The sequence below is a fragment of the Pungitius pungitius genome, chromosome 1, assembly GCF_949316345.1.
Source record: "Pungitius pungitius chromosome 1, fPunPun2.1, whole genome shotgun sequence".
Classification (NCBI taxonomy): Eukaryota; Metazoa; Chordata; class Actinopteri; order Perciformes; family Gasterosteidae; genus Pungitius; species Pungitius pungitius.
Genome location: NC_084900.1, coordinates 33,953,378 through 33,972,941, shown reverse-complemented (window position 1 = coordinate 33,972,941; position 19,564 = coordinate 33,953,378). Strand labels below are relative to the sequence as shown.

Sequence of the window (19,564 nt, the reverse complement as noted above, 5' to 3'; positions counted from 1 at the left end):
AAACCCAGTCAGAGTATTCCCTAAAATAACCATAATTACACCAAATATCTGTCCAATCACAAGGAAGTAAATGAAACCGGTTGAATGTAACTAAAGTACTCAAGTGCAGTACTTAAGTACAAACTTAATCTTGTATTTCTACTTAATTCATTCATTGACATTTTTCATTTGAGGACACAATTAAACTGGAAATATCTCATGTTCAAGAAATGTTCTATGTTCAGATCATCCAGCAGACAAACATTGTGTCCTATAGGCCGTGTCATGTTTGTTGTTATTTTGGTGGTGATTTATTTTCTTCCACAGCAACTAAAATTGTCAAAAGGTTATGAGTGTCAAAGTCAGTTATCAGTCAGCACTAAGTTAAAAATAATTCTTACAAGAATTTTATGTATTAGCTGCCCCATTAGGGTTAATGAAAAATGGACCCTTGACAAACATTAAAGTGCATCTTTCAGGATATTTTGAACATTTTTAATATTTCAGAGATAGTATGAGATTTAGTTTCAGTCAGTCAGTCCTTCCTGGGTCGTGTTTGCTCAGACAGAGTTTTGTGGTGTGGCATGTGGTTGTAAGTCAGGGGGGTCACGGTGTCAAGTTTTATGGAACAATCTGTCCTCAACACAAGAGACTACAACAGTGCAATGAAACCACGGTCCCAGACAGAACGTAAACAGATATAAACATTTTAATGTTGCAAATATTTGGGGACCTTAACAGACCACTTGAAAACAGTCAATGATTCATGCCTTTCTTTATATATTTTTTCTTTTTCTCAACATACAAGTCAGATGATACAGATTTCTTTGTCAACAAATCTCATCAAACACATGAATATCATTATTGATTATAAATTCAACTGAATAATGGTATGTCTAAACTAAAGTCTGACATATATTTGCCCTGTACCATGGATCTCTATTTATATCCAAAACCTATTAAAAAATCATGAGCATGATATATATATATCCTGCATGTATCAAATACCCACTAAAGCAATAAACGGAGATATTTCAGGATAATGGGGGAAATGTGGAAAATAGTTACAACAGATTTACTCACGTTTGAGTAATATTTGCCAAAACAAACAATAACAAGCTGTTGGAGGAAATGAATGAATCCACATTAGGGTTGTGTACTTACAAGCAAAATACACAAATGGTGCCAGTCTTATCACTTAAATTATATTGGTCCCAAAGTAAAAAATACATAGAAGCAAATCAATGCCTTTATGACTAATAATATGTTAACTTGTGTTTCAGGGGGGGGGGAACTGTGTGGGAGTTGTGCTCCCCAACGAGAAAACCCCAACGACTGACCAGATACCAACGCAACACGACAGCTTTAAACACAAAAGTCATCATAAGAACGCGATGCAGCTATACAGTATGTTTAAACTCTTAAATCTTAAACAAAATTGTCGCTCGGTTCATTTTTTCCTAATATTATATGGAGAGATTTTTATTTTAAATCAATTTTGACACAGAAAGCTAAAAATGATGCACTTTTCTTGTACAGCTCACAGAAACACATTTGGATGTGTTTTTGGTTCAATTTTTTTTAAACAAAGTGTCCATCAATTCCATCAGTCAATGTGTTTGCCTGACTGAAATGTATTTATTTAAATAACTAATGACCCTGTATACCCCTCCATATATTTTAAACAAATGTCTGTTTGCTACTTTGGCCTGTTCACTTTTTTGTGTTTCTCAGTCCTGCATTTCACCTCATTAAATCTTTGTGCCATAAAACAGGAGACTAATGCAGCTTTTATGGTGTTAAATATGAGCAGATCAGCTGTGCCTACCAACCAATTCATACACACACACACAGACAGACACACACAAACACACACACACGGACAGCCACTAAGAGCAAATATTTTATGTAGAAACTATTTATGCCCAGAGCTCTTCAGAAAATGGAAAGTGGCTGAAAGTGGCTGCTCATCTTGTCACATACTGTCAAAAAAGACCAGAACATGTCGTTATAGAAATCAGTCAAATTGTGCATTAACACGCGCTAATTAATGAGTGATGAAGGTGCAAATCTTGCATTTGTGAAGTGAATTTTCCTTTGACCTGTGAGACTGAGGAAATCACATTTTAAAATAAATTAGACCTCATGTCTTTCATCCACAGGTGACTCAGGACTAATTATACATCCTACCGCTCAGCAGTAATATTCCCCCCTCAGTCAAAAACAGAACGGGTGACGTCACTCATACCCCGTTTGTATGCTGCCACCTTCTGTACCTTCTCCACTCCGCCATCTTTTCTTTTTGCCTCTCCACCCTTCAGCCTTTCCCTTTCCTTTATTCATACACTCAGTTTAATTTTAAGTGATCATACTCATTTCCCAAACTGTATGGAGACATTTCTGTTTGGTGATGGGAGAGAGCGGAAAAGCGTGTAATAACTTAATGTGTATTTGAGTTTCTATCATCATGTTGCCTCAGTTACAGCTGCTATATAGATTGGTGTCCATACGAGCCTGGTTACTGTTTAACCTCCCCACCCACATTTGCCCAGATTAGGAAAATCAATAAGATAACAGCGGCAACAGCGGCCTTACCTTGCACCAACAACAGCCTTCTCACACTCCAGCAACCTGCGCCAAACCTCCACATTTTACACCTTATGTCCAGAGAGGGGAGAAAAAAAAAAGAGTGGATTTTTAAGCACATGTTCGAGAGGGAGCAGAGGACGAAATGGTCAATGTAAACACGCAAGTCAGTTCTAGTATGGAACTTCCATTTGGTGAGTACACACCTCCCTTTGTTTGAATCAACGTTGGAAAGAACGTGTGAATGTGGCAGCTGGGGGCTTTTTCCTCCTCTTTGGTGGATCCGAGCTCCCTGGCGCTCCGCTGGATTCGCCACAGATCGAGGCTGGAAATGTCATCGCCATTCGCGTCGGTCTTTTTCACACGGCTGTAATTCAGGAGGTGTGTCAGAGATATGGAGGTTGTTAAAAAAAAAAGAGAGAGAGAGAGAGACCATGGTGAGGTGGGCATGATGGTGATGATGGGACGGAGGTTTTTGAGATGTCGGAGCGCACAAGGACGGGGTAGTAGAGTCTGAGCAGGTCCACGTGAGGATTTAAGTGGACGACTTGATGTTGTTGGTGCAGTTGATTTATTGTGGACCGTCGGTGCCGAAGGCTTTAATGTACGTGATTCTGTGCAAACACACACCCAGAAAAGCCCCATCAGTCACATCTCTCTTCACGTGCTGCAGTGTGTTACCGTTTTGTTTTGTATAATGTCAATAAAAGCGAAGGCCCGACATGACTGCCTCTCACAACGGTTTCTAATACAGCAGATGGAGGTTTTGTATTTACTCCTCATGCCATTCATTGGAAGATTTGCATGTCCCCAGGCGGGGGGGGGGACCAAAATTTCACAAAGCTCTGGCCGAACGAGAAGAAAAGTAGTAGAAACATGCTTCGTTATTGAGCCACCTGCGGAGAAGAAGCCCCACGGGAGTAAAGGGATTGTGTTTAGGTTTATCAACCTAAAAAGTTCACATCTGCTTTCCAACCTTCTCTGAGCTCCTCTGCATCCGCGCGTTTCCATCACTGCTAACATCCCTGTTTGATCTGGAAGCTTTGTGACATTGTGAATACAAGGCCAGTTGGTAATCTACTGTATTATAAAACATAACACATAACTTATATTATGAAACATGAATGTTCTCAATCGCTAGTTTTAAGTTGTCTTCCATACAACTTGATGTACATTTAGTAAATGACGGTCACATTTATGATTAAAATCATCAATAAACCAGAGTATGCTGTAGGGTGTGGCTACCTTGTGATTGACAGGTGCACTTCATATTTGTTGCAGTGTGTTTACAGTTCATAAAGCAAATTGGGACATTTTTGTTGCCTATAAATGTTTTATTCAGCACTCTGCTGTACTTACCTCAACTCTTTAGTTTTAATTCTTGCTGAAAAAAACCCCCAAAAGATGGTGGCGGCCCAAATGGCGTTTGATACAGTTAATGTAATAAACAAGGTCACTGTTGTTTATTTTAACTTTACATAATACCGCTGTAAAACATCGCTGAAGATCCAATTGTGAATTATTCTGCCACTGAAAACACAAACAGGCAAGAACTGGCACTTTTTTACACATAAAAATAAAGATTCATGGCTTGTTTATGATGTTTTTTTTATGTCTTCAGTACAAACAAATGGGCTGAGTCCTTATGACCGTGTGGAGAGGCCAACAAAGTATTGAGTGATGGACTAATGTTGTAGCTCTTTTCAGCTTATTCCATTAAACTATGGCTATAAGAGTTACAAATAGTGCAAAATAACTCATTGTATTCTATGTATGTATGTATGTATGTATGTATGTATGTATGTATGTATGTATGTATGCATGTATGTATGCATGTATGCATGTATGCATGTATGTATGTATGTATGTATGCATGTATGTATGTATGTATGTATGTATGCATGTATGCATGTATGTATGTATGTATGCATGTATGTATGCATGTATGCATGTATGCATGTATGTATGTATGTATGTATGCATGTATGTATGCATGTATGTATGCATGTATGTATGTATGTATGTATGTATGTATGTATGTATGTATGTATGCATGTATGTATGTATGTATGTATGCATGTATGTATGCATGTATGCATGTATGCATGTATGTATGTATGTATGCATGTATGTATGCATGTATGCATGTATGCATGTATGTATGTATGTATGTATGCATGTATGCATGTATGTATGTATGTATGCATGTATGCATGTATGCATGTATGCATGTATGCATGTATGCATGTATGTATGTATGTATGTATGTATGCATGTATGCATGTATGTATGTATGTATGCATGTATGTATGTATGTATGCATGTATATATGTATGTATGCATGTATGTATGTATGTATGTATGTATGTATGTATGTATGTATGTATGTATGTATGTATGTATGTATGTATGTATGTGTAGCGACAATTTACCATCTTGTCACTAGTAGAGGTGTTTTGTAGGGCTATCTGACGCGTGGTTCCAAATGAATCCAGTTCCAGTCCAATACTGCATTTTATCTTCTTTATTTTTTGCTCAGTTCTGATGCTCAAACATGTTACAATCCATAGTTCTGATGCACCATGATCCTCACCCTTGATCCTCACGGTCAAAAACTGTTTGCTTCCCCAACACCCCCATTCCCTTGCTCTCTGATTATCTATATACGCACCTTAAACCCAACACCTGGCTTCCCTTGCTCCCTGATTATCTATATACACCTTAAACCCATACTCCACCCAGTGTTCTCCAGTGGAACTACAACGGTCAAAAAGAGAGCATAATGGCTCTTACAGTATGTATGTATGTATGTATGTATGTATGCATGCTTGTGTTTATGCATGCTCCATCCACCTCTTTCATCCATGACCAAATCTGATCATCTGATTGACTGGCAACGTCTTCTGCATGGATTTGTTTGTTTGCTTAACAAATGTTCCAAAACCAGGACATTCATGTTCAAAAATAAAATTGCATTCTTTGGCAGCAGCAGCATACAGTAAGCCTCTTTTTGGCCGTGATCCGGTTATAACATGCCCCATTGTCCAAACAGACTGCAAATCACTGTTCGGGTTCCTTCAAAAGGTAGCTGCTCTTATGACTCAAGCAAGCAATACTAGTTCATGCTCAAATTCATATTAAGTTTGTATCAACTGTAGTTTCCGACTCCCTGGCAGTTTAAATGGAGATGCTTTGAGAAAAATGGAAAAAATGGACCAAAACAGCCTCATTGTTCCTTTGGCCTCACCTTCAGAGTGACGTGCAGTGCGTGTCCTACGACACGTGTGACCTGTGTCAGGCATGTGGGATTAATTGCTCAACGGTCACAACCTGGACAAACTCCCGAGCTCTGCTGTTGGAAGAATTGCTCGGCGAGTGCAAACACGACAGCAGCCGTCCACCAGCTCCTCGGCGGGTATCTGTTTGCCTACGAAGGGGAACGGCTCGTCGGAGGGGGCGGATGATATGACGATATGACCGAGTTAACGGCCAAAACCGACGGAATTCACAAGCACGACGCCGTGCTGTCATATCGCCTTTTGGGCCCCTTTTAGGAGACGTGTTTGTTATACATATTTTAGCTCAGTAAAATCATCAGCAACATTTTATATAATAATAACATTCAATTTACTTATCTTTTTAATTGTATGCAGTATTTCTGCAGTTTTATAACGCTACATTTTGTATGTTGTTGACAAAGTAGTGGTCCCGGAGCTTTTCATCGTATCACAAGATCATCCCTGTCAGATGGACTCACCCTGTTGTCATGGAAAAGACAACATTTCGATTTTTCTGAGCACTTAAAGGACTTCTTGTCCATGCGGAGGTTGGTTGGTTGGTCAACTGATGTTCCAAAGATACCAATCCATAATCAGATTGGTTCTGCTGCTGTGTGTTTAACTTGTTAGTAAGGCGACATATTTCAGAAGTTGATTGCATTTATCGTGTGGAAAACATTCATTTGCAAAGTAACTGCATAGCTTTAGTTAATTATCAAAATGGAGACACTCAAGTTATAAAAAAGTACTTTACAATAATGGCAATTTAGTAAATGCTTAGTTGACCTCGAGGGCTCATTAAAAGTTTGGTCCATTCATACCTACTGACTGCTATTAACACAACAAACCGTGTCTCCTTAAATGTTTTGAAATGCCTTTGAGCTCCTCTTTTACAGGAGTGTACATCTAAACGCAGTGAGTTTTTACACAGAAGCAAAGAACTGGACATCAACATTTGATTCTTAAAGTCAGGGGATTGAAACTGTTACGATAACTTTAACGCTAACTTCTTTCTAGTTGCATCTCTCCCTTCTTTCTAGTGATTGACCTTTGACCTTAACTTGCATCTCTCACTTCTTACTAGTGCTCTGACTTTTTTCACTAACTTGCATCTTCTTTCCAGTGCTTTGCGACATGACTTTAGTCTTGCTACATTTACATTAAGCAAGAAGCTACTTTACAAAACACCGACACAAACATTGAATAGCAGAATATTTGCACATATTTCTAACCACCAAATAACTTGATTTAACTGTTAAATGGGAGTTCCAAGTCATCGTTGGTACTCTTAGTGAACATGATGCCATTACAACCAACCAAATATGAATTCCATAAGCTCCTTACAATTAAAACCCTCTTTGGCAAATTTATCTTAATCTGTATTTTTACAATATTGCTTTTGTTGAGTCATTTTTTTATCATATGGATTTACTGATTTCAAATTTAAACTTTCCTTCAAGTTTACTGTATAATAAAGTCTCTGACTGTGTTCATGGGCAGGTGCTTTCCTTCCCCTTCAGCCCGAATTTCACCAAAGTCGCTAAAGGGTCAAATAGTAACAGCGACATATGGTGATGGTGGCGCATGGAGTAGTGTGGTGCGCGTAGAGCCACAACTTAGGTGGTTTGACTCCTGGCTGATGTGCCGCTTCAAAGTGTCCCTCCCTGAGCAAAACACCCAACCCCCAATTGCTCCCCAGGCAAAATGTAGGCCATGTTTTTTAAAACGCAATGTAAGTCCTTTTGGATAAAAGCGTCCGTTAAATGACATGTAATGTAACATCAATATGGAACATCTAACTTCTGAAAAAATAATTCACCGTGAGATTAAAATGATAAAGTATTAACCTTGTTAAAGCCTCAGCTTATGAAGTGAAATTGAATCTGAACTGGAGCAAAAATATGATGTAGATGTGCCGATCTGGTGTCAGAAAACCCAGCGTGTTTGCAGGGCAGGTATCACACGTTGTTCACTTGACACTATTAATCTGGGTGTTCAAGTCTCCAATCAAATCTCATTGTGACAGGAATTAGGGGGATTATCCCCCCCCTCCCCCCCGGCAAACAGCACCACCCGGTAACGGCGGCCCCCTCCTCTCCTCCCAGGCCGCCTCAGCCTGGCTGGGCCCTGAGCGAGCCGCTGCGTCTCATGGGCCTTCCCTCTGCTGTCAGGGCTCGGCCTTCAGAGGGATGTACGGCCGGGATGGGACGCTGCTCCTCGCCGACCCAGGTAACGGAGCTCTGAGCATTAGGGGGCGATCGTTTCTGAATCAGAGGGGGGGGGGGGGGGGGGGGGCGAACAACGAGCTTGGGTTTGGGGCGTTACAGCGGTGGAGCGGTGAAAGTAAAGCCTCTGGGAGCTTCGAGCCGGAGGCTTTGGTGATGGGGAGACAGATCCAATGGAAATAGGTGATTCTGGTTTTCTGCTGCTTGAGTTCTTCATAATAAATGTGTTGTTCGAGGTGTTTACAGAGGGCGAAGCTTTGACTTTTGACAGTTTAAAAGAGACCGTTCATTGACGTGAGTATTTCATCTTTTTTGCGATAACTTGACAACCCCAATTGATGGTTTCTATGTGATGAATATTTTGGATGCAGAATATTTCCTCAATTCTTCTGTTGGTGACTGAGGCTTTTAGCTTGGGTCTCGTTATTGCATGTAGACTTTGTGTCCACATGATGGCAGCAGTAAGCAGGGATTTCATGTTGCCTGATTTCAGTGGTAGAAAGTAACAGACTCCGGTAGGATTTTTAGACACTTGAGTGATGAAAGGGAACGAGGTACATAAACGACTGTATTGAATTTAGTCCCAAGTGAACTCGAGTATTTCAATGTCATGCTACTTGGAACGTGATGCTTTTCAAATTCAGATAAAAAGTGTGTAGTTTTTACTTAGTTAATAAGTCTGACAAGGAGGAATTTTTCCTGTCTTCTTTCAATGAGGTGTTGCTTCTTTTAATTTGGAAAAAGGGTCTTCAGTTGCTTAACTTCTTGCGCTACTGTTGACGGGCCTCTGAGGCCGAATTAAAAAACAGCACTGTGAGCCGAGCACAACGTCAGAACGAGACCAGTAGAGAGCAGCATGTGACCTCAGAGGTTAGAATTAAAGTGTAAAAAATTGAATCAGTGTTACTGATTATTACCAGATTAATGAATATGTTTTTGAATCCTTGAACTATCTGAAATCACGGATATTTAGGAATGTCTCCAAAAATATGAATCATTTTCTATTTTGGATGGAGTCCTTTTTGGTGCTCAGGAGGGACGAGGTTGAATGGCTAAATATTTAGTGGCCTGTTGTCCAAGCTGAAGAGGTTAAATGTCTATTGATCGGGTGCTGACTGAAGGACCTCACGGAGGATCTAAGAGATAAAAGTGCTCAGAGCGGAGCTGCTGACTGAGGTGATTGGGCCAGCAGTCAAAATGAACTCTCAGCAAAACATGGTTAATAATTACAAAGCCTTATCACTAACTGTGATTGATTTACGTCTTGCATGGCTCTTCATGTTTATTGATGCAATTGTTTACTTATTTGGTGGCACGGAGGCTACTAGAGTTGTTCAGTCGGACTGGATTTGTAACAAGATGAAACCTGTTTTTTTTATCTTGAGAATATTGTCTTGACAGCTCGAAAAACACATTTAATGTGTTTCAGGGCCATTTTGGTCTTAACAACTAATGTCTTTGCATGAAAACTAGAAAGTTGTGCACTTCAAAAAAGTTTGTTCACATGAAGAAATGCAGTGTAATTCATTGTTACAGAGAGCAGATGTCAGAAATAATATGAAACACGTCTAAACAAGTGTTGTATTATCCTTCTACAACTGCAAAATTACATCTTTAAATTTGTGACCCAATAATACAATGAGATACTAACTAACCAGCTGTCTATTTAAACTGTGAGAACAAGTGATCATGGCTTTGGAAAATATGTCAACTCTTCTGATCTTTCAGAGAAAAGAATAGTTATTTCAACGTCTTTCCATCTTTTATTTATTGTAATCATCTTTTAAAAACATACAATTCCCCTTAAAGAGATGGGGTGAATCACTTAAGATGTACCAATACATTTTTATCTTATTAATTAACATGTAAAGACGTCAGTGGGGACCTGTGTGGTTACCTGATAACATGGTGACTTTTGTCATTTTAAAACACCCTCCACCTCCTCACAAGATGAATTAAATGTATAATATGTCAAATGTATAATGTGTTTTTTTTGTTGTTATTAAGCAGCAGTTATTAATCAACTAAACTGTCCAAAAAGCAATTTTTGCTACAAAAGCAAGAAAAAGGTCTCACACAATTTGTCATATTAAACAAACTACAGAAACGCTGAGATTAAAATATGTGATCTGGACAAAAAAAAGGAATCAATCGGTGTCATTGGAAGCAATGAAAGTAATGGCAAAGAAAATACGATTTTCCTGCAGTCAGCCACAGGGGTTTGCATAAGCTGTGCTATTTGCAGATAGTTATCTGTTGACAAGGTCTCTGCCATGACACTCTACTCACCTATCTCCCCTCATCTACTGCAGGAGAGCGCAGCAGCAGCCTCGAATATGCTGCAGCAGGCACATTGTCTCCTTCTGTTTTACTCTTATCAACATCATCACGCTCCTGGATGGTGCTTTACAAACACTCACAATTCCCTCTGGGCTGGTGCTCCCTTAGAAAAGAAACAAAATAAGTCCCCGGACGGCGTAGATTCCACATCACAATTACTCTTCCAGGACGCCCCGCGATTGTCTTTTCCTCCCAGCTGCTGGTTTCTGTCATTTAGTTCTCTTTACCACGTCGCCTTCCGCGCCGCCTGCCTTTGAGATCGGACCTGGGTAAAATGAAATGTAGTCATTGAGGAGAAGGTACAAATAGGCTGTGGTTGCAAATGGAGTTTGGTCAGTGGTCGGAGATTCCTATTCAGAAGATAGACAGGACTTTGTTCACAAACTGAAGTTTCAAAGGGGAGAATCACAAGTGTTACATCAGGTCTCGGCGATCCTTTGACTTTTAGCCCCGGGGCAGGAGTTTGGGTGACTGATTATAAGACAGCGCTGTGATCGGCCAGTATTTAGCAGGTATCTGACAGCTGCACGTCAGGCCGTTGTTGTACGCTGCAGCCATTAAAACAAAGTGATCGGAAAAAGTTCCGCTTCGAGCTTAAAGAACTTCTTGTCGCCTCTTCAGTTAAAGGCTCACAAACGTCACTGGAAGAAAATAGAATTTGACTCTGTCTTGCATTAAACAAGACAACAGCAGCACAAAATTCAAAATATTCACCACACAAAAACACGCACAAAAAGAAGAAAAATACAATTAGATACTTGGAAAAAAATGACGACGCACAAAAATGCACTTATTTAATGTCAAATCAGTTCTTGCAGACGGCTCGAGTCTTGGTGCTAGCAGGGCAAAGTGGCGCTTTGAGCTAAATGCTAACAGCAGGTATAATGTTTTATGTTCACCATAGTCAGTTCAGTGAGTTAGCGTGCAAAGATTTTGCTAATCACCTGTAAATAGTGTTCCACTGAGTTATGTTCTATTAATTAAGTTTTGTCTTGAGCAAAACTCCCCAATCAGCAAATTTGCATCATGAATATGGTGACATTCCAATGTGTCATTAAAATGAACAGCGTCATTAACTGTATTCCGTTTTTAATGTGACCTCCTGCGAGTGTCAATCCAGCAGGGAATGTAGTGTGCAAACACGAACCCCCCAACTCAAAATGCAGATAGACTATGGGAGTCTCAGGCTTACACATTGGAACAGTTTGTCAGTTTGTGATTAAGAAAGCTACAACCACAGATTATACTTTATAGCACCGTGTATACCACTGTGCCTTGAGGAGTTCACAGAAATTTAAGATGGGAGCAGCGATAAAAGCACTTTAATGACGGAGCAGATAAGATTTTCCGAGTGACTCATTCATGACTCCCCTCCCCACCCTCTGCTTACTGCTTTGAAATAATCAGCACACTTCTTGAGCAAATATGGTCATTGCAGACGAGCAGCGCGGATCGAACATGAAGCAATGTCGTAATGCGTGACCTCTGTACACGCAAGTGAAACAACACGCTCGGACTGAGCTGCAGGGATTGATGCAGAATGCTCATCTGTGAGTGTGTAAAGACGAAGCTAATCTTTTTCTGATCGTGACTGATTAAGCCTGATTGAGTTAATCAGGTTGTTAAAAATTTCCCGAGGTCGACTAATCTATTTCTATGACAGAGTGAAATGAATAGTTTCTATGTGTGGAATCCCAGGTTGATCACTTCTATTTGTAGGTTTCTGATGGGATTAAGAGGGGGCTTTGTCATTGTAATCATCAGGCAGCGTCACAGGAGAAATAATGCTGTTTGCTTGCTGAAAGTAAAATCATTTTATTAGCCCCCAGTGTAAGGTTTGAGTGCGTGGTTAACAGGTTCACCCTCATGGGGTTTACTGCTTCTGAGGTTTCAAATTGAACTCGGGATCGTTGACCTACTGCTATGTACTGGCACTTTCTCTTCAAATACAAGACTACTGTTTGCAGTGTGATATGTGGAGGCGGAAACTTTGCGCAAGCACGTCATTCTTTTTTGTGGAAAAAAATTAAATTCAGGATTCAGGAGTGTGTTAAAAATGTGTAAGAAAACTACCCCTAAAAAGCACTATTTCAGAATACATTATTTTCCTCGTGGTCCACTGTTTGCCTACCTTGTAGTTTCTTATGAATTGGGACAAAATATGTACTGAACCTTATGCTATTTGCCCTGTTTGTGGCTACTTTTCTGCTAAACACACACACACACACACACACACACACACACACACACACACACACACACACACACACACACACACATATACCCATGCACACATGTAATTATATAGACTGTAAATACTCCCATTATCATTTATAATGGTTTGTAATCCCTGTAAAACATAATTTGGTTTTAGATGGTTTTAAGAGATTTGAGAGCTACAGAAAATAACTTTGAATTGGGTTCAATTCATACTGAAGATGATCCTTTAATGCTTTCATTTCTCCAAAATACACTTTAAAATGCACTTGAGTTGAGTTGAGCGTTTGGGTCGGCTCTTTTTCTAAACAATGAATTCTCTCACATAAAGGCATCGCTTTGCTTTAGCAAGAGTTATTTCCTCTGTTAAATATGCTGGAATTAACTTTTTTTCCCCTGTCACTGAGGCTTTCCCATAATTCCTGGATTGTTTTGGGGAACATCTGTGCAGAGGAACATCTTTCTGAATCTGCAGATGACAAACTCTTCATGTCAGATGTCAACTCAATATCTCACACGTTCAGTTTCATTTTCCAACACCTGAGAGCTCTGCTTCACCTGCAAAATGTCCACACGCTTAAGTCTCAAAAACAACTCATGGCTCTTAGATAAATGTAGTGAACTCTCCCTTCTGAAATGTATGTATGTATGAAGTGAACTTATCACATGGGGTCTCCTTGCAGACGCTGCACCTTCATTGGGTCTTGGTTGCTCTATAACTCTATAACTTTATGTGGAGGCTGTAAATTGGTGCGCATGTGATAACAGCATGCTGCTGCAGAAATGGCTGGCTGTAAAATTGAGCTGTTTTGAAGTGACAGAGGAGTGATTTGGCAAAGGATTGTCCTGATTCAGCTCACAGAGCGCAATTGTTTATCTATTAATGACCAGAGAACCAAGCAGAGATGTCAGAAATCAAAGTTGTGCTATCTCTTCTGAAAGAAAAAAAAAAGCTCCAAAAAACAACCCTGTGATTCCACAGTGAAGGGGGCGAGTTAACCATTAAGCAGAAGAACACTCCACCTCTCGTCCGGCTAGCGGCACGAGGGAAGGAGGAAGAAGGAGGCGAGCTCTCCTGTCACTCACTGGTCTCCTGTGTGACACCAGTAGGTCCCCCCATCATACTCCACTGGGCGAGGGCGCTACCTTGTCACTGGGGCGGAGTCAGGCAAGAAGGGGGGAGGAAGGGGGGAGGGGGGGCTGTTTGTGGAGGTGTGTGGGGATGTGAGAAGGGAAGGAGGGGTTGAGGGGGATGAGGGATGGGGGGGCACATTAGCTTCTTGGACAAGTACCTTCTGCCCCACTGTCAAAGTAGTTGAGAATTTGTTCGTCCAAAGCACCGGCAGACATGGACATGGCAGACTACAGCGAGGCTCTGGACCCGGCTTACACCACGCTGGAGTTCGAAAACATGCAAATGCTCCCCTTAGGTACAGGTGAGTCGTTTATATGCAGCTCTGGCAGTGCACTTTGAAACTTTTACTGATTTAAAACTTTGGTCCGGAGAGGACGGAGTGATAAAAAGGGGTCGTTTGTCCACCTCGGGCGCAGAGGGACGAGCCTGTGCACCGGTCGTCTTTTTATCGCAGTAAATTCAGCTCTGAGAGACTTTGATTCACGGGACTTTGCTCTCTTCTCGGCGCGTTCGGGTCTTTTGGTCGTAGCTATTTGAACCTGTTTGAGCATGGCGAGCGGCGTGGTGTCAGATGGGTTACGCCGCATTGACATGTATCCTCCGATGAAGCAGTAGTTGGAGGATCCCCGATCGCACATCTCCTGTTACAAACGGCCTTTTTCCCACACAGAGCAAAAGTGAAAAAAAGGGGTTCAAGATGACACCAGCTTATTTGTGTATGCAGTCTCCCATGACATCTGCCTGTGATCCCGATTCCAAATTTCCCCACGAGAGGTTCACAGGGAGCTTCTTCAACACTTCCACTCAATTATTAACGCATAACAATGTATTACGAGTCAGCCTCACATCCATAGCATGACATGCTCTACGATTGATCGACCACGACTGATAGCTGTGAGACTGTGAGACAAAAAAAAAGACGACTGTCTCCAGTGATTGCCTTTTTTTTTTTCAAGCCTCATTTCTGGCTCTGCTGGCTGAGTCCGAGTTGCTCAGGCAGGTAACGGATCGTTGCAGGTTCACGAAACATGAAGGCTGGATTTGATCAGCCGTCAATGCAGCTGAAGAGACTCTCTACTCTGTCGCTTTTCATAACAACTAAAAACTGATGATTCACCGTCTCTTTCTCTGTGTGTGTGTGTGTGTGTGTGTGTGCGCGTGTCAGACTCCTCACCGACCGAGAGCACCAACATGAATGCTACCGGCCACCTCGGGGCTGGCAGCCTGTGTGCCATATGTGGAGACAGAGCCACTGGCAAACACTACGGGGCCTCCAGCTGTGACGGCTGCAAGGGCTTCTTCAGACGCAGCGTTCGCAAAAACCACATGTACTCGTGCAGGTGAGGGCGGATCTGCCACTATGTGATATTTCTACTGAAGCGGAGCGTTGCTCGCGCAGCTCGGGCTGTCTGTGTGAGGGAGAAGGACAGACACACACACACACAAAAAAAAAAAACATGACCTTGTTGTTTGTTTCAATAAAAGAGCCGAATGGCGTCGTGGGCTGCTGATCGACAGGTCCTTTTCTTTGAGGAATGGATTCATCATTGTTTTGTGTAAAATGTCAGAATAGTGAGAGATGGCTGCCCACAGGTCAAGCTGACTTCAAAAGTGGGTTTTGTTTGTCTAAAATCCAAAGATATGCAGTTTGCTGCTAAGAAACTTTTGTTTAAAAAAATATCTAAACAGTTTCTCAATCATGGAAATTGCTGCTAATTAACTTACTGTCAATCAAACGACTGATTATTGCAGCTTTAATCGCGTCACTCATTCGTGTCTCATTCATGTCTCATTCATGGTTCAATGACTAACTAACTCAATCCACTCATTTCCCAGGTTCAACAGACAATGCATCGTAGACAAAGACAAGCGAAATCAATGCAGATACTGCAGACTGAAGAAATGCTTCAGAGCAGGCATGAAGAAAGAAGGTGGGAGCCTTTTTTACGATTAAAGTACACAGAGCGAATCTATTTGTTTTTTTTAAAAACAAAAAAGAAAGTTTTCCCCTTTTCATCAGCAAAGCACTGAGTGTGAGCCGTCCCCACCGAATTGACGTGTTGCAATACCCACGGGAGAAGTACTTTGTTAATGTTCACTGGGTAAAGCGCTGAGGTCTCTAACCAGCTTATGCTGAGTAAACATTTCCGGGCCATAATAGCCATATACTGATAAACATGACAGCCTTGGAAGACGTATTTTTCTTTGAAATGACTGTGCACTCTTGGGGACAATCTTATATATATTTTCCTTCCTTGCAACAAGCAAATGGCACATTTTTCTCTGAATGTTTCTGCAGCAGCGATGACACCGTGAATCTCTGTGTTTTTTTAGCTGTGCAGAACGAAAGAGACAGAATCAGCACCAGGAGATCCAGCTACGAAGACAGCAGTTTACCCTCCATCAACGCGCTCATCCAGGCCGACGTGCTGTCGAGACAGGTGAGACGCTTTGAATCACGTTCGGGGGAGTCGCGGCTCACTGAGATGAACGGCTGGTAGCGAGGCGTTAAAACGGCTGTCGTATTCTAGATCACCTCGCCTGCTCCCATACTGAACGGCGACATCAGGGCCAAAAAGATCGCCGCCATCACGGACGTGTGCGAGTCCATGAAGCAACAGCTGTTGGTCCTGGTGGAGTGGGCCAAGTACATCCCGGCTTTCTGTGACCTGCCCCTGGATGACCAGGTAAGACTCGCAAGGCAGACGCAGCGCACATAGTTGTGTAGACACTGGTCACTCATCTACCAGTTAGCTGAAGACCACGGTGTGTGGGCTGCTGGGGAACGGGATGTTTTCCTCCTAAATAAACCCCAAATAGTTTAGATATAGGTGACACCTGAAAGAAAATGTTGTTTTACATTAAACCTCAAAACTCAGAGGGGTTACATACATTTGTATTTTGAGTTAGAACATGATGAACTTTTTTCAAAGTTATATCCCACCTATAAAAAAAGAGCTGAATCATTAACAATGTGATCACCAGGCCTTGGTAACTGATTTGCTGATGTTGTATCAGTGAAGGAGTCAGTGTCTTCCTCCAGGATTTTTCACTCTTTCGCATTAAACAGAAAGCTTCCAAAGAGACGTATTTTTGGAAAGGGATAGATCTGTACAACACAACACCTTCTGACGAATGCAGAGTTACTGTCACACAGCTGATAAGTCAATGAATTCACTGCATTGCAGGTGGCGTTGCTGCGGGCTCATGCTGGAGAGCACCTTTTGCTTGGCGTTGCAAAGAGGTCAATGCTTTACAAAGACATCCTCCTATTGGGTAAAACTGACATATGAAGTTGTTGTTTGTTTTTTTGCACAACCCTGTTACAAGAAGCATTGTCCCATCCGGCACTAAACCAAAAATGTGACACTCTCTTGCAGGAAATGACCACATCATTCCCAGAAACTGCCCGGAGTTGGAGGTCGGCAGGGTGGCCGTGAGGATCCTGGATGAACTGGTTCTTCCCTTCCAGGAGCTTCAGATAGACGACAATGAATACGCCTGCTTGAAGGCCATCGTTTTCTTTGACCCAGGTACATCCTTGGGATTGATCTAACCACAAACGTACCAGTGAAATGCACACAGAGAACACACGTTCTGACTCATTAAAACGCATCTCTTTGTAAACAACACCTGCTTTTATTTGCTGACAGACGCCAAAGGTCTGAGTGACCCGGGGAAAATCAAGCGGATGCGATACCAGGTCCAGGTCAGCTTGGAAGACTACATCAACGACAGGCAGTACGACTCCCGGGGCCGCTTCGGGGAGCTGCTCCTGCTGCTGCCGACGCTACAGAGCATCACCTGGCAGATGATCGAACAGATCCAGTTTGTCAAACTCTTTGGCATGGCAAAGATTGACAACCTGCTGCAAGAAATGCTTCTTGGAGGTGAGCCGAGGCATCTGATCCTAAAAGCTCTGGGGAGAAATGCAGTATCCATGTCAATTAAGAATATAGAAAATATTGACTTTTGTGAGTAAGTCAAATATGTCAATGAATTGTGTGGTTTGTCTCCCAGGTTCTGCCAATGAGGCTCCACATGCACCTCACTCTCTGCACCCTCACCTGGTTCAAGAGCACCTCAGCAGCAATGTTATAGTGACCAGCAACATCCCGACGCCGATCCATAACGGTCAAATCTGTAAGTGCAAAAAAAAACGACAAATGAGGACGACATTTGTCGTGGCATCAAGATCCGATTCTGTGTATTTAGCTCAAACCATGAGGTTGTTCCGTTGCCACATGCAATGGGAGAACTGGGACGTTTTTTTTTGTGCCCCAAGGTCAATCATTGATCAGAAGAATTAATCTAAGTGAGCTGAAATCAATCATACGTTGATTAAGAGTGATGTTCAAATCTCCCTCACCCAGCTTCCCGTGCAGCCTAGTCAAGTAGCTGCAAGGACAAACTGGCTCGGCAGAATAATCCTTTAAATTCTTTACGGAAACTAATCTGGCTTATTTTGTCAAAGGGAACTTCTGTTATTCTTTCTTAACATGTTTAATGCTTTGAGAAATTTCAAGTGCTTATTCCTTATTTTTAGATGGCTTCGCCCCCAGACATTTTATACCACAGAAGAGTAAATATACATCTGCCGTTTTCCCCTCTCTAACTTGCTCCTGTTCATTTGTGTTCTACTTTTCAGCCACTCCTGAAACCCCGATCCCATCTCCACCCACTGCCTCCAGCTCAGAACACTATAAACTGGCTCAGGGGGTCATAGCCACGGTGCCTAAGCAGCCAACCTCCATCCCTCAGCCTACTATTACAAAGCAGGAGGCTGTTTAACAATCCCCTGGAACCTTATTCCTTCTTTTTATTGTGTTAATCCAGGGTCCATATGTGTATTTACACACACAATCCGCATTAAAGCTGTTAACTTGACTGAAACAATGAAGTTATGAGATGATTACAATTTGTCCTCTGCGGATTGCTGTTAATCTTCAGGGATATTTTTTCACACATGCAGCAGCCAGGCAGACACAATTATTAATGTCCAAACTATCCAGACATACTGTTCTGTGAAGCCAACACGCAGAAAGACGTACATTGTTGTATATATGTATTTTTTTTTATTGGGTAACATCACTTATTTTCCAATGTCCTCAGTGTGTGCAGGAAGGCTCATTTTTGACATGGCGGTGCGGTCATGTCAGTATTTCATGAATGTTACAACAGGCCTTACATTGTAATGTATTTAGTGTTGCACAGTATTTTATGTTATGTTTCTAGGGAAAAAAAATTAAACAACTTCCAGTGAGGAAGTGTGTATGAAAGCTAACAGACATCCCTTCAGAGTTCAGCTTTTAAACATTTGGTGAAAAGACTAGATTGTATGTTGTAGAACACATTGGAAAATACATATTACAGAAGTTAAATTGAACATGTTAAAATTTACACCAAACCCTTGTTGTGCTACTTTATAAAAGTCACAAGCACACTGAGGAAGTTTCCCAATAATATGTTGTATTTCTTTTTTTTAATATATATATTATATTATATTTTTTGTTTAGTACTTTGTCAAGTTTTAACTAATGGAATAGATTGTCTTAAAAAGTGTGCCTTGTAACCTGTACAGCCTTACAAAAAAGGCAACATTTTGCCTCACAATGTGAAGATGAATGAATAAATTTCAAGATCTATTTTTACATTGCATTTTCTGTAGACAATCTATGATGTTCTAAGGAATGGAGGGGTTTGCACATTCTCTGACTACTTGAGAAAGAAAGCCGACACGTTGGAGCCTCTGGAGCGAAAAAAAGGCTCCAACGTGGCAGTACTGCTTGTTCACTGATAGCTTA

At 41.4% G+C, this 19,564-nt stretch overlaps 1 protein-coding gene and 1 long non-coding RNA gene across 6 annotated transcripts; one reads left to right on the top strand and one right to left on the bottom strand.

Moving 5' to 3' along the window:
• Positions 1-192: 192 nt before the first annotated feature.
• On the bottom strand, positions 193-11,294 carry LOC134132885 (uncharacterized). Of its 3 annotated transcripts, none has more exons than XR_009957079.1 (4): positions 10,358-11,294; positions 2,772-2,932; positions 2,575-2,636; positions 193-1,961 (listed from the first exon to the last, which is right to left on the bottom strand). It is a non-coding gene; the product is annotated as an uncharacterized LOC134132885 (long non-coding RNA). The 3 variants fall into 3 exon arrangements; XR_009957080.1 differs by having other exon boundaries at positions 193-1,098; XR_009957078.1 differs by having other exon boundaries at positions 193-2,636.
• hnf4a (hepatocyte nuclear factor 4, alpha) lies at positions 2,675-19,405 on the top strand. Of its 3 annotated transcripts, none has more exons than XM_062565662.1 (10): positions 2,675-2,759; positions 14,926-15,100; positions 15,597-15,691; positions 16,095-16,201; positions 16,292-16,447; positions 16,949-17,036; positions 17,141-17,293; positions 17,414-17,650; positions 17,781-17,903; positions 18,409-19,405. In XM_062565662.1, the coding sequence occupies exons 1-10, from the start codon at positions 2,711-2,713 to the stop codon at positions 18,549-18,551; spliced, it is 1,326 nt and encodes a 441-aa protein (XP_062421646.1). In that variant the 5' UTR covers positions 2,675-2,710; the 3' UTR covers positions 18,552-19,405. The 3 variants fall into 3 exon arrangements, with proteins under 3 accessions (XP_062421646.1, XP_037333851.2, XP_037333850.2); XM_037477954.2 differs by lacking the exon at positions 2,675-2,759 and adding an exon at positions 13,842-14,055; XM_037477953.2 differs by lacking the exon at positions 2,675-2,759 and adding an exon at positions 13,843-14,061.
• The last annotated feature ends 159 nt before the right edge of the window (positions 19,406-19,564 follow it).

Excerpts from the sequence above, each read along its gene's own strand:
- hnf4a (XM_037477953.2), top strand. The coding sequence starts at position 13,974 with ATGGACATGGCAGACTACAGCGAGGCTCTGGACCCGGCTTACACCACG. Across the intron at positions 15,101-15,596 it reads AACCACATGTACTCGTGCAG|GTTCAACAGACAATGCATCG; the intron begins GTGAGGGCGGAT and ends CTCATTTCCCAG. Across the intron at positions 17,294-17,413 it reads CATCGTTTTCTTTGACCCAG|ACGCCAAAGGTCTGAGTGAC; the intron begins GTACATCCTTGG and ends ATTTGCTGACAG.